The 12,992-nt window shown below is 30.8% G+C and overlaps 1 protein-coding gene and 1 non-coding gene across 4 annotated transcripts in view; one reads left to right on the plus strand and one right to left on the minus strand.

Annotated features, from left to right (window-relative positions):
- The first annotated feature begins 1,070 nt into the window (after positions 1–1,070).
- The window catches only part of LOC116770245 (matrix metalloproteinase-2-like), a 104,977-nt gene continuing 93,055 nt past the window's right edge, over positions 1,071–12,992 (plus strand). For 2 of the 3 annotated variants that reach the window (XM_061527609.1, XM_061527610.1), the window contains exons 1-2: positions 1,071–1,377; positions 3,520–4,167. In XM_061527609.1, coding sequence (XP_061383593.1) covers positions 3,766–4,167 — 402 coding nt within the window. In that variant the 5' untranslated portion in view covers positions 1,071–1,377; positions 3,520–3,765. Of the gene's footprint in view, positions 1,378–3,519; positions 4,168–5,683; positions 5,699–12,992 lie in introns of those variants that run through there. The other variant, XM_061527611.1, reaches the window with a different exon arrangement.
- Positions 9,750–9,822, minus strand: Trnak-cuu (transfer RNA lysine (anticodon CUU)). The gene has a single exon. It is a non-coding gene; the product is annotated as a tRNA-Lys (tRNA).

A 12,992-nucleotide genomic window follows, 5' to 3' on the forward strand; every position in this document is an offset into this window, starting at 1 on the left:
TTTATATTTCATTTTTTAAGACGTCACATAAAATCTAGATATGCGATTTAAATTGATTTTTTTTTCTACATAAGTAAAATTGCCGTTTCAACGATAGGTCACGTTTTGTCCCAGGCATCCCACGGGAGGTTATAAAAATATTTATATCATGAAGGCCCAAGATATTACGCTGCTAAGAGAGCAAGTTGAGAGGACTCCATCACTATATATTACATGAATGATTTAAACCGAATGTCAGTTTCTGGTATCTAATGGGTAACAAATGCGGCAGCGTAACATAATATCTATATTTGGCATGAAGCCTTTCTGAACAATAACATTTAATCATAGCCATACATAAAAGGCGAATACCAAAATCGGACATAGTATAGTAAGTTATGGTCGGTTTATATATATATATGGCGTTAGATAATGAGCGTCTTATGATGGAGAGCAATAATTTGCTGTCGGACGTAATCCGTCATTGACGTGGTTATCAGTTTATCTGTAGTTAGAATTTGTTTTAGAAAATGTTTTCAATAAAACACAGTTTTGCTATGATTATAACTCTGTTTGTAAGAGTTATGAACCGCCTGTTAATTTTATAGTTATCTTAAGCGTTTATGAAGTAGACTGTAAGCCGTGCTAATGTTGTATACATCGTCAGTTTGTGGTGGAGATTAGACTAAGCTGAGTTGGCTCAGATGGCTGTCTAGACTCTAGACTTGAGACCCAGACTTAGACTTCAAGGCAACTGATGAAGCTAGTCGGGTTTTCATAAATAATATCCCAACAAGACGTCAACGTCAACACGAATCGAGCCGTTTCAGTGGCTCTCATATTAGCTGTCTGGTATGATAATTGCAGGCTAATATTTTTCTTAAAACTTTAACGCACAAAGTCTCTTCACAGGCAACAGATACAAAGACGCCATACGAAACTCAAAATTGGACCCTTATTGTACTTCATTGTGTCGAAAATAATAACCCGATGCACACATAGAAACAATGTAATGACGCACACACGTGCACGCCGTCCAACGAAGTTCAGCCAAAGTTGCCTGTTGGTTGTTAGTATAGAACCGCGCGTGGTCGCGACAGTCGCGTGCCGAGCGTTTTGCTCATGGACACTTTTATTTTTGCTCACGATACAGACTTCAATACGTATATAAATAGTAATAATTTCTTATGATTATAATTAATACGCTCATACGTGCCTGTGAGATAGATTATATTTTGTATCGTATGTAGGTAACTGGCGTTTAACGAATGATATAATAATGTGTTTTGTAGAACAGTGCTTTCAGTGTGGTGTGAATGTCTCGAGCGAAAGCGAAAGCTCTACATAGGGGAGTTTGTTTTGTTTGCGTGGTTTTCTTGCGGAGCGAATTGAGAAAATGTGAGTGGGGGCTTGATTTTTTTTTAATTATTTTATATTGTCCATTCCTAAGAGAGGTTACTTGTCAAAATTTCTTTGAATAGCTCGATGCTTAGCCGGACGCTGTTTAAGTTATTATAAATTGTGAATAACCGCTGATAGGGTTGATTTTTGATTGTGCTCGGTGTTTATTTATTTTGTTCCAGCCGTTACTACTGGAGCTTTAATTGAATCAGTTCGTCTATAAATAGTTGCACTTAGCCCGCACTTGACTCAAACTTGCCGATTCTATCCAATGATATTAACATAAACCCAACGAATAACGTGTTCCGAACAGAGACGTGTCATGAGATTCATCAAGAGCATTAGACTTTTAATTTATTTCGCTCATTAGTACTGTTAAGCGACTTCCTTAAGATTTCTTGAGATATTTCATCTTTAATTGTTTATCAATTTTTTTAATCTTGATACACACAACGCACACAATTAATTTCAATTAACATATATAATTAAGTTTCTTTGTGTGTGTGTGTAAAAGTTCCTCTCTATATTTGGATTACTTTAACATTTTATCATTCATGTCATTTATCATTGTGACGTTGGTTACATCTCTCTGTTACAACAACATCCATACTAATAATTATAATTTGAATAATAATTACAATCAGCACAGAAAAAGGGAATACTTTAAAAATTTCTTGAGTTATTTTTCAATTACTACCACGGTAGGAGAACGCTTCCGAATGCGAATGATAGATAATGCAAATTTTTATTCTATATGTATTTAAGAGTTTTGAATTTGTATTAAAGGTATATTCAAATATCTTTTAGAATTGGTGAAGGCGGAGAATTCAACAATAACATACTCCTTAAAAAACACTCAGTATCACTATTATCAAGTAAATCTACCGATTCTTTTGGCTAAATTTAAATGACAATAGCAAAATGTCGTCTAACGACTCTTAATTGTTCCTTTTCACTTTTGCAAAATTGATTTCATATATTTGTGTGTGAATGAATAGCACTTCGTGCACACTAACTGTTATATATAAGTGTAAATAAAAAAATAAATATTTTTCGAAATGAAAAAAAACTTTTAATTGATACAAATTAATGTCAATTATATTTGAATTATACTAATTTTATAATGACAATAGAAATGTCAGGCGGCGTAATTTTGTTTTCGTCCATTATTAAAAATAAACATATTTATTTAAGCATAATAGAACAATTGTTTGTTTTATATACATTTATAATTTTCATACAAACATTTGACCCAATTCCCGTCAATAAAATGAACCAACACTCAAGTAACTGTACTCTCTGATAAGATCTCCGAACTCCGGTTCTGCCAATCAAATGTTTGTCAACCGATGGTTTTGCAGTTACGAATACATCGGAGTCCTAATTTATATTTCGAACACAATACAATTCATGATTACCATATGTTGTATAAATATATATATATTTAATAATCACTCCGTTATTAAATTCTAATAATATTAAACCTCTTTGCTACTGTAACCTCCTTTTTTTATTGTTTACTTTATTTTACAATTTTCTTTTATTATGTACTGATTGTTTTATTTTTTATTTTTAGGTATATACTTAATGGCATTGTTATTTTATTCCAAATTACACGTATACTTAAATTTTCGGCTTTCTTTTCTAATTTTCCAATTTATATTATAAAAGACAGTCTTAACTCTAATTGAGTCTCTTTTATCAAGAGATTTACATATAATATTGTGTGTCCATCGCTTTGATTAATCTCTATGCCTTATTTAAATGTAATATGAACGTATACGTGGCGCTTGACATTACATTTATATTATAATTTATAGCAGTACTACGATTATGAATAATAAGGCATTGAAAATATATCATTGTGGCTCATTACAAATGAAGATTTATGTTTGTTTCTTCGTCTGTTATCTCGGAGACATTATTTATACATCAATGGACGACTTTCTTGGTTCATGTTTCGTCACCATGTTATATATACATTATTATTTATATGTTATCGATTACAAATTCATGTCATTTAATTAAAGACGAGTTCAATGACAGTTTGTAATGTAACTGTATAATGAATTTTTGTAAGAAGAATTCGATTTACTTATCTTTTATTAGTCAACATTATATTATTATTTTTTGTTTCAGAATACTTATATCTTGTTCATACAAGGATATTTTAAGTTTGAATCAAACACGCTCGCTGCCTATGTATATCGGTAACGCAGCATCCCGTCTATAGAGAAATTAATCTGGACCACCGGTACAGGAAACATGCTGATAGCGCTCTCAGTGTAACACTGGATAATCGGAAATCACATATACAATGATAATATCACCGAATCCGATCAAAAATATAAGTAGATTTATATAAAAAATAAGTCATAAATTAAAATGGGAGAAAGAAGAAACGATATCACGAACGATTCTATCGATATAATGACGAGATATCATTCCAATGATAATATAATTAACGATTCGACTGATTTAGTGGATAGTGTAAACTGTGAACATGATTTAAGATGGCAGATTGATGGCCGATGTTCAAAAGATTGTGCCTCGAAAGACTTAAAAGGTTCGATGAGAGCTCGGAACGAATATGGAGATACAAAGGGGGCCGATTGTATGAAATTTAAATGCCGGGTGTGTAGGGATACCTCTGGGAGGACAATGGGTGTGCGGTTGCCTCTGGTAGCCGTGATAGGTCTCCTGTTCATGACTCTGGCTTCGTCTGCCGCCGCGCCTCTTAGGACGCGTACTGGAAGAAGCGCTCACGAACAAGTCGAAAAGGAGGCGGTAAGTTTATACATTTATATAAAAAATAACTCCAGCGACACTCTATACATCTATAAATCCAAGTCTACATAAACTTCATTTGAATGGCGTCACGTCAAATCCAGTTTAGTAGATATCTGTATAGTAGGATAATACACATCAACACATATTTTTGCATTTATATGAGTTTTATCCGAAAGCTTATTGACTTTTTGGTTTATTTCGTGATGGCACACGTACGAGATGTGTTATGACGAGCATACAAAGCACTACAATATGCCCTGACGATGCAACGAATTGTCTCGTCTGGCCCTTACCGGAAACTGGCATACATTATACAGCCATTGTCTGACTATCTTCATCATCTATATCTAAAAAAAAAACGTTATGAATAACTTGAAAGTATATCAAAGTTCTGCAGCTGTTTTTTGTATATATTTTTTGTGTGTTCGATGCGATACAGATAGTATGTGACTAAATAAACATCCTCTAAATTTTTTTTCCAAGGATAACAGTGAAACTTTGTCTCCTATAAAATATTTTTATTATTGTTGCCATATATAAAAATTAAATTAAATTAATATAATCAAGTACAAATCTTTTGTGTGCTATGTACAATCTTTCAAATGTTTATACGAATTTTTTTTGTTCATATATCAAAACATTTCCATTTTCACTTTTCTCATACATAGTAAGTATTCCATTTTAAAGTATATTAATTTAAATACATACGTTAACATAGTGGGATGTAAATTAGAATGATTTATATGAAATTTCCACATACGTTATGCGGATAATATGATTGAAAATATATATTTTTTATTTCAATTTGACTTCGTTTCTGGTAAACCTAGCATTTTATTATTATTATTTTAATAGCATTTAAACATTTGTTAAGAGTGAAAATGCATTCAAAATAATTTAAAAATACTATTTTTTTTTCTATTTCTAAAGTTGAAATTTTAATAATCAGTTGAATGTAAAATCTTTTCTATAGCGTCTCCTCCCATGTATTTTCCTTTTCATTTGAATTGAAAATTCTTTTCATATTAAAATGTTCAAATCTATGATAAGATGAACTGATAGCGGCTAATCAGAAGCAATCGGTTTCAATACAATCTTTCCTCATTTAGTCGCTGACCAAAAACGTGATGGTTTCCCGTTTACATCCAATGTCCTTTTATCTCAGGAATGTTGAACTTGCTCCTTAAATGGTACCTTGGCTGATGGATAACCAGCCATTTTAAGGAGTAACTGACTGGCACTATTATGAGGACAAAAAGCTAGCGTGTCGTATTAGATTAGAGCCAGTGACAGACGGACGGGCCGGTCTGGAGATAAATGAGCTAAGTGACGAGTAGGCGGCCATCGCGGAGACGCCATTTGTAACGCGGAGAGAAATAAATGAAAAATCCGACAAATTTTTAAAGTGATAAATCGTTTATAATCAGCCACTTTAATTGTGTACTTTTGTTGTTTGTCGGATTATCATTTTAGTTATGGGGAATGTTGATTCAAATAATCGTGTAATATTAGCCAATCACATAATCAGGTAAATAGTTGTTATGAATGACGATATATATATATATATATATATACATATAGATATTTTTTTTTAATTTTGTTTACAACAATTTTAACTTTTAGCTTCGATATCTATATCTTCGAAATATTTATTTATTTATTCTTATTTATAATAACAATTATTCCTTAAAATGGCCTCCATAACTTGTATCACAAACTACACCTTTACTCGTGCTATTAAACTTAGTAAATAATATTTAATGAGGTTAGTATCGAAAATTGGTAAGGCTGAATATATTTTGTGAATACAAAAAACTTCGTGAACATCTTTCAATCGTTGCTTTTTTCAAGAAAAAAATAAAATTAATCCATGTGGTCAGTTCGTAAACTTAATGTGTCATAAAAATATACCACATTTTCGTGTACAAAAAAAATCAAAGTTTGATTAGAAATTACAATTTAAACACAGCACCACGTTGGTTAGCGCTTCCTGTACAAGTAGGTCGACCTAAACTCATATTTGATAACTGGACTAAACGCTGAAATTTTTCAACATATTATAGTCCAATATTGGCTGTATGGATAAAAAAAAAACAATAAAAAAAATTGCGAAGTTAAGTATATTTTCTTTACTAAATAAGTTTAATGAATTTTAAAATAAATCGCATAAATTTATAAATAAAAACATTTGCATATAAGTTAAGTGATAATGCAGTCTAGACAATCTTTAATGAACTTAATATAAAAATTATGAAGTATACAGAGTGTATTCACTTTTAAGTTAAGTTATTAATAACTTTCGGTCCCTTACTTAACATTTTAACTAATTACTCTAACTTATATAGATATATAATTAATTTTCCAATTGTACCACCCGTATTTCACTTCAAAATAGATTTCGAACAAGATTCTAAAACGATTCCAATTACAAAAGCAAATAATGTATTGATAAAATACAATGAAAGGTTTGCAATTTGTTGAAATTGAAAATCTTAATGGTTTTGGAAAGCAATAACCACTCGCCATCGAATCCGTTGGAATGGAGCTTCAGGGAGTATAATATGTTTTATTGGCACAGGTGCGGATTATACAGAGTATACAGAGTACACAGATTATACAGAGTATACACATGTGAAAGTTATTACAGGTTATACAATACCTTAATATTGTAATCGTGAATCATCCCTTCCTTCAGTCGGATAAACGTAATCGAGTATCTGATTAAATCTCTTATATCCATCTAGTATTGCACCCAAGTCGGTTTTCTCGAGTTGAATAAAAATCTTTTTCTTTTTGTATAAATCGACTGTATTATTCCTTTTCTAGATTGTGTGCATCTTATTTATATACAACGTGGGTGAAATTACTGTTGTCTGTGTTGCCATTGTGGTATAGAATTGAATGGATTTGTTCCCTTTCTATTATATATTTAAACCTTTTTGTCTTATCTCCTTGGTCGGTTAAGAGTATAGTAAATGTGCAGTTAATAGAACAAACAGTGTTAATTGTCTGGGTTATAGTTGAAATTATGATAAAATAATATTACTTTGAGATTCAAATTTAGAATGATAGTTTAAAATGATTTCATACAACTGTTAATTAATTTAAATATTTCTATTCGAACTTTTTAAATAAAACTCTTTGCATTTTTTTTTACTATAGAGCAAAATTTTTGCTATACGGAATTTATTTTATGAAAAATTACATAGTAGTGACTTACAATGGATTTCTAAGCAAATATTTAATGTGTTCTGTTATTATTTAGTCTGGCTCGGTGTCAGTGATTGATTACTTGGCTACCATCTACAAATAATATGGAAATAGTATCGATCGGTATTATGAGGCAAAGCTGTACTAAAACAGATTTATTACCATTTAAACTAAACTTTATTTTCTTATTTAACTTCCATATGTAAGGTTTTATACTGCTGTAATCATTCATGTATAAAATGAGGGCTACGTAGCTTGGAGTGCTTGAATTTTCAGTTTTATATTTTGAGCTCTTCTTTTATTCACAAAATATTTTTAATTAAATCAACTTTTACTTACTAAGGTATTTTTTTAGCAAATAAATTTCATCATATAAAAGGAATAACGTACAAAAAAAAAAATAAGCCATAGGTTTTTTTTAATCTTTCAATTTAAACTATCAATATATCTGGATGTTTGTTTCGGTTAAATTTTAAAGAAATCGAAACAAATTTGACAGATATATGCATATTGTTACCTCATATGTGATAAGGAAAACTAAGTCGTATGTAAGCAGAATTGAGGTAAAAATAACAAAATGCGGACGAAATCCTGTCAAATGTGTAATTATTATTTTAAATCAATACTAGCAAAAAGAAATAATGATATTTTTGCACTTTATTAATAAAAAATTATCTTAAAATGTGCTCATGTAATAAATTACGTATAATATATTCAAATTATTTAATGCTGTTTGTAGTTAATGAGACCTAACATTCGTTAGGATGACCTAATTGGAATCACTTTGGTACCAATTTATAGTAATTTAAAACTAATTGACCGGTACAGGAAATTCGCGTACCAATGATTCTATACCAAATAGTGTTGTGACATTTAGCGTACTGCTCATAAATGGGAATAATATTTTAAAAATACAATTTAAATTTAGAATTCTGTTTAATAAATAAAAGCTACTTTTCTTTTTGTTCATAGTCCAGTCATCTTTCTTTGTGAGACAGATAAGATATCGCCTTGTAAAAGATACTAAGTAAGAGTTTCAAAGGTAAGAAATAAAATATATTTTTAGAACATCATAATGTTGTGTCTGTACTGATATTAAAAGAGTACTTTCTTTATATTTAATGTTAAGTTGTAGAAGCGATTGAAGGATGTTTGTAAAGATAGAAAAAAATAAATCGAATTATTTTGTAATGTTAATCTAAATAATATTTTTAATATAAAAATGTATACTAAATTATACAAATTTTTAGGGTAATTATTATAGTGTAATAAGTTAAAGTTAATCCTTAAAAGAGTTTGTGTATACCACGTGGGTGTTATATAAAACCTTTTCCGGTGAAACCTGTTTACTTTTCTCATATCAGCTGGATATGCATTCATTAAGTCGGTCTGTTGGGCAAGAAGTGTGAATGGAAGTGTAATTAGAGCACGGTGTTGTAGTCCGTTTGGTATACTTATTAACATTAACTCATGCAGGGATTACTATGAAATGTTTGAAAAATAATTACTTTCATAATTTAATATTTGTGCTTGTATTTTTTTATCTTTTAAAAGAAAAAAAAACATATTATGCCTGTTTGATTAAATGTTACTTGACGCGGCATAAAGGTTTTACTTATAAAAAATATACATCCTCAAAATAGTTGGAAGTCGTGGTGGCCTGGAGGTTAAAGGCCCGCCTCTCACACGTGAGGGCGCGGGTTCGAAACCTGGCAAGTACCAATGTGATTTGTCCTAATCATATGTACTTTCTAAGAGTATTTAGACACCACTGACGGACGATGAAGGAAAACATCGTGAGGAAACCTAAAATTATAAGATTGAAATCGCTAACCCGTCTAGAGCAAGCGTGGTGGTTAATGCTCTAACCTTCTCCATGTGAGAAGAGGCCTTTGCTCAGCAGTGGGCTCCTATAGGCTGATGATGATGATGATGAAAATAGTTTAGTTTAATATATTTTTATCTGTACGAAACTACTATAATCTATATTTTATTTTCAATTAAATATTTTTTTTAATTAGACTGATATACGTTCAATCTCAAATGTGCTTAATTATTTCAACGGTAACTTAGTTTTCAAGTTGTTAAGTCCTCGGCATTTTGAAACGCCATCAAGCCTACCGGAGTTGTGGATTATATTATGCAAACTATTAACTCCGAAACTCTAATAGTTTTCCAAACTGGAATAGTTAGAAAATTTACAAGAACTTGTGACAACTGAGTAAATGTTTTAATGATCGTAAGTAACCTTGTCTTTGGGATAGAAAATGACATTATTTTGAAGTATATTTAATAAATTTAAAAATATTTGAAGTAAAATATAATCGTGTACTAAGTAATATTTGTTTGAAATTTAAAAAAAGTGAATGCGCCCAACGTGGGGCTCGAACCCACGACCCTGAGATTAAGAGTCTCATGCTCTACCGACTGAGCTAGCCGGGCTGTATCTCCGGATTGAAATATATAAACTTATTCTAATAATACACAAATGAGTAATGATTATTAAATATTGTTTTATTAGTAGTTTTATATATGTACATACTATTTTTAGATTTTTATCCCCAAAGTTATGTTATTACAGCATAAATAAGCACTACAAGAAGATTTGTGTTTATTACTAAGAAAATTCTAGTCAGCATTAATAGTGCTGTGTGTTTCTGTGGGCTGGCGTCATTGACCTAAATTACCTCTGTTATTTCCAATTAGGCACATATCTATTGTTATTGTATGTTTTTTAGTGTGAGATGATGATCAAGCAGAAAAATTGAGATGTAATTTTACATACATGTATCAAAAATAAAACATTTTAAATATAACTAGCTTCCACCCGCGTCTCCGACCCTAATATATTATTTATGTTACCCGGGGGAATCGTTATTTCTCTCTGAAAGGTAGCCTATGTTATTTTTGCTACCCTTTATGCTATGTAAATGTTTTAAGTATCAGCTGTTTGGTTGAAACGTGTAGACCTAACAGACTAATTTTGTCTTTTACAATGACCATAAAGATAAAGTATGTAGATAATAATTGTATGACTGTAAACGAATTGACCTTCTTAAACATGGATAAGTTGTTACATTTCATCTGTATATAGGCTCATATATATATGAGTGTGCGTATATATATCTATTGTGTAAGTGTTATGATAATAACATGTAGGTATATATTCATACTCAGGTTAATTTATCAGTATAAAACTACATACCATTTTTTTGCGAGTCCTTACCTACTTTTGGAGGTCATAATTTTAATTTGTGATCGGAAATTACTTTTTAACCGTCCCTTATATAATGGTGGGGTCAGAATCCATGTAATCATAATATTTAACTACATTAAGTTCAGGTATACTAACTTTTTAAACGGAATATAGTATATATTTTTTAACTCTTTTAGATTATTTTGTCGTTCATGACTTTACAAAGGTCTTTGTCCAAACCATTCAGCCCTTTTCTGTTTCGAAAATTAAAAAAGGTTAAATTTAAATTATGTTGTCTATCTGTTTTATTCTGATAGACGTCTTCTTCATTCTTATCGTACAATTTATTTTTTCTCTGTGTTAATACTAGTTGGGACACTCGACGTGTTGTTGATACGATTTCTTTAAAGTGATATTTCAACGACGCCATACCTAAAACATCATTAGGGTTAGTCAGATCGTAGACTGCGATAATTACATTCATTTACAACGAAATTTAAAAAAAATCGATGTGTAACCTCTAGACTTGAATTTTATAGCGATATACGCATTAAGGTGTGTCATAAGCTTATTATTATAATAAATATTATACGGAGAAGTAGATATATTTCAGTGAATTTTTATTTATAATGTTGGCTACACTGCACTCGCGTTGCATCTCTTCGGACCGGAAACCTCGCGTTGCGGGATAAATATAGAACAGGCGGACTTAAAAACGTAATGCACTGGAACACTGAGACGATTGTTAATAAGGTCATTATAAGGCCATAAATATTAAATAGGTTTTACTTGTCCATAAAATTTTCACTCTGGCTGAATGTTTTATACTAAACAGCAGACGATTAACTGAAATAAACATAATTTAAATACTACAAGTCTTGTTTATAAATTATCTTCCTTTTACGTTGTTTATATTTAAAAGAAAATTTATTTATTTACTTCTTTACTCTTACTATAATCAGCTTACACTAAATCTAGATAACCTACAGGTAAAAATAACCTATAAAACATGGGATTAAGTATAATAATATAAAATAACATAATAGTTTACTTTTCGATAAACTACTAAAGAAAAAAAATATTAAAAAATAAAACAGACTGCATCTCTAAATATTGTTTCATTGCGCATTCAAAAGTGCCTTTACAATTGACTCCAGTAAATCATTTCATAGTGGTATTGACAAAAGGTGACGTAAACATAGTTCTGACCTGCAAATAGACCGGTTAAAAAACCTTTTCACAGCATAACGATAAAAACACAGACGTCAAAAACGCCATCTTTGATCCAGGTACGTCAACAAAATTTTGACACGTCGATGTGTCAGGTGTCAAAATTAATATATTATTAATTATAATAATCGAACAATGTAACAATAACATTAATTGTATATTAGACAGGAGATCTTAATCACCTAATCAGTATTCGTATCCCGTGTCGCACGTGAGGTCCGGACGAATTTCGACTTCGTTCCGGTGAGTCACATTTTGTCTGTTAAACGGATACAAACGTATTGACCGACCTACGTGTTTTTATATACATTATACTATAAGACTGTGCCATTGACAATCAGCATTATTGTAAGAAGTTTCTAAACGTAATTATTATTACAACTGTTACATACAACAGACTAATTTAAAAATCACCGCTTTTTCAAAAAAAAAGAAAATGCCATTTCTCAATTTAAAACCCATGAACGTGTTATTACAAAAAAAATTCTTCGTTAATCGAAGCATATACAGGTATATGAGCATGATTATAATATGAATTAAATGACTTTAACGTGTAATATAAAAGCTTCAGAACTTAACAGAAAGTTTAATTTCTTTCTTTAAGTAGCTGTCTCCCGCCTGTATTTTATCCGAATTATTGTGATATGAACCACAGAACTGGAGTTATTTTCTTGTTTTAATTCACATTCAATATTTTCTTAGCTTTTAAGTCACATGCTTCGTCGTTTTCGAGTCGAGGATGAACAAACATCTATAACTCGCTGACATATACCGCTTTTGTATGGCAGGTTAACGTTAATGACTGATAGCTCGAGTGACCGTTATAACATATCCCAAAAACGGCTACTTCTATATATAAACGCTGTTTTATATTTCCTATAAACTTTTTGCGGAGTACGATTTGCTGATTCAAGTCAGGTTTCACTATAGTTACAGGTGACGAATGCTTAAAAAGCTTTCACAGAATAAAAGTGTTTATTGCTTTAATATAATGATCATATTGTCTTACACTCAATATGTTTGTGAGGAGCTTGGTAGGCTGTATTCATGTTACCGTGTAGTAGCCTTAAAAGTGCATACTGCATTCTAAGCGCCTCTTTTTATGTCGAGTTTAATCCACAGTTACGTTCTTTATACATTAAGAAATATTACGTATTTGTATTGTTTAATGAAATTTATTCCAAAG

This window comes from Danaus plexippus (genome assembly GCF_018135715.1).
Source record: "Danaus plexippus chromosome 13 unlocalized genomic scaffold, MEX_DaPlex mxdp_15, whole genome shotgun sequence".
Lineage (NCBI taxonomy): Eukaryota > Metazoa > Arthropoda > Insecta > Lepidoptera > Nymphalidae > Danaus > Danaus plexippus.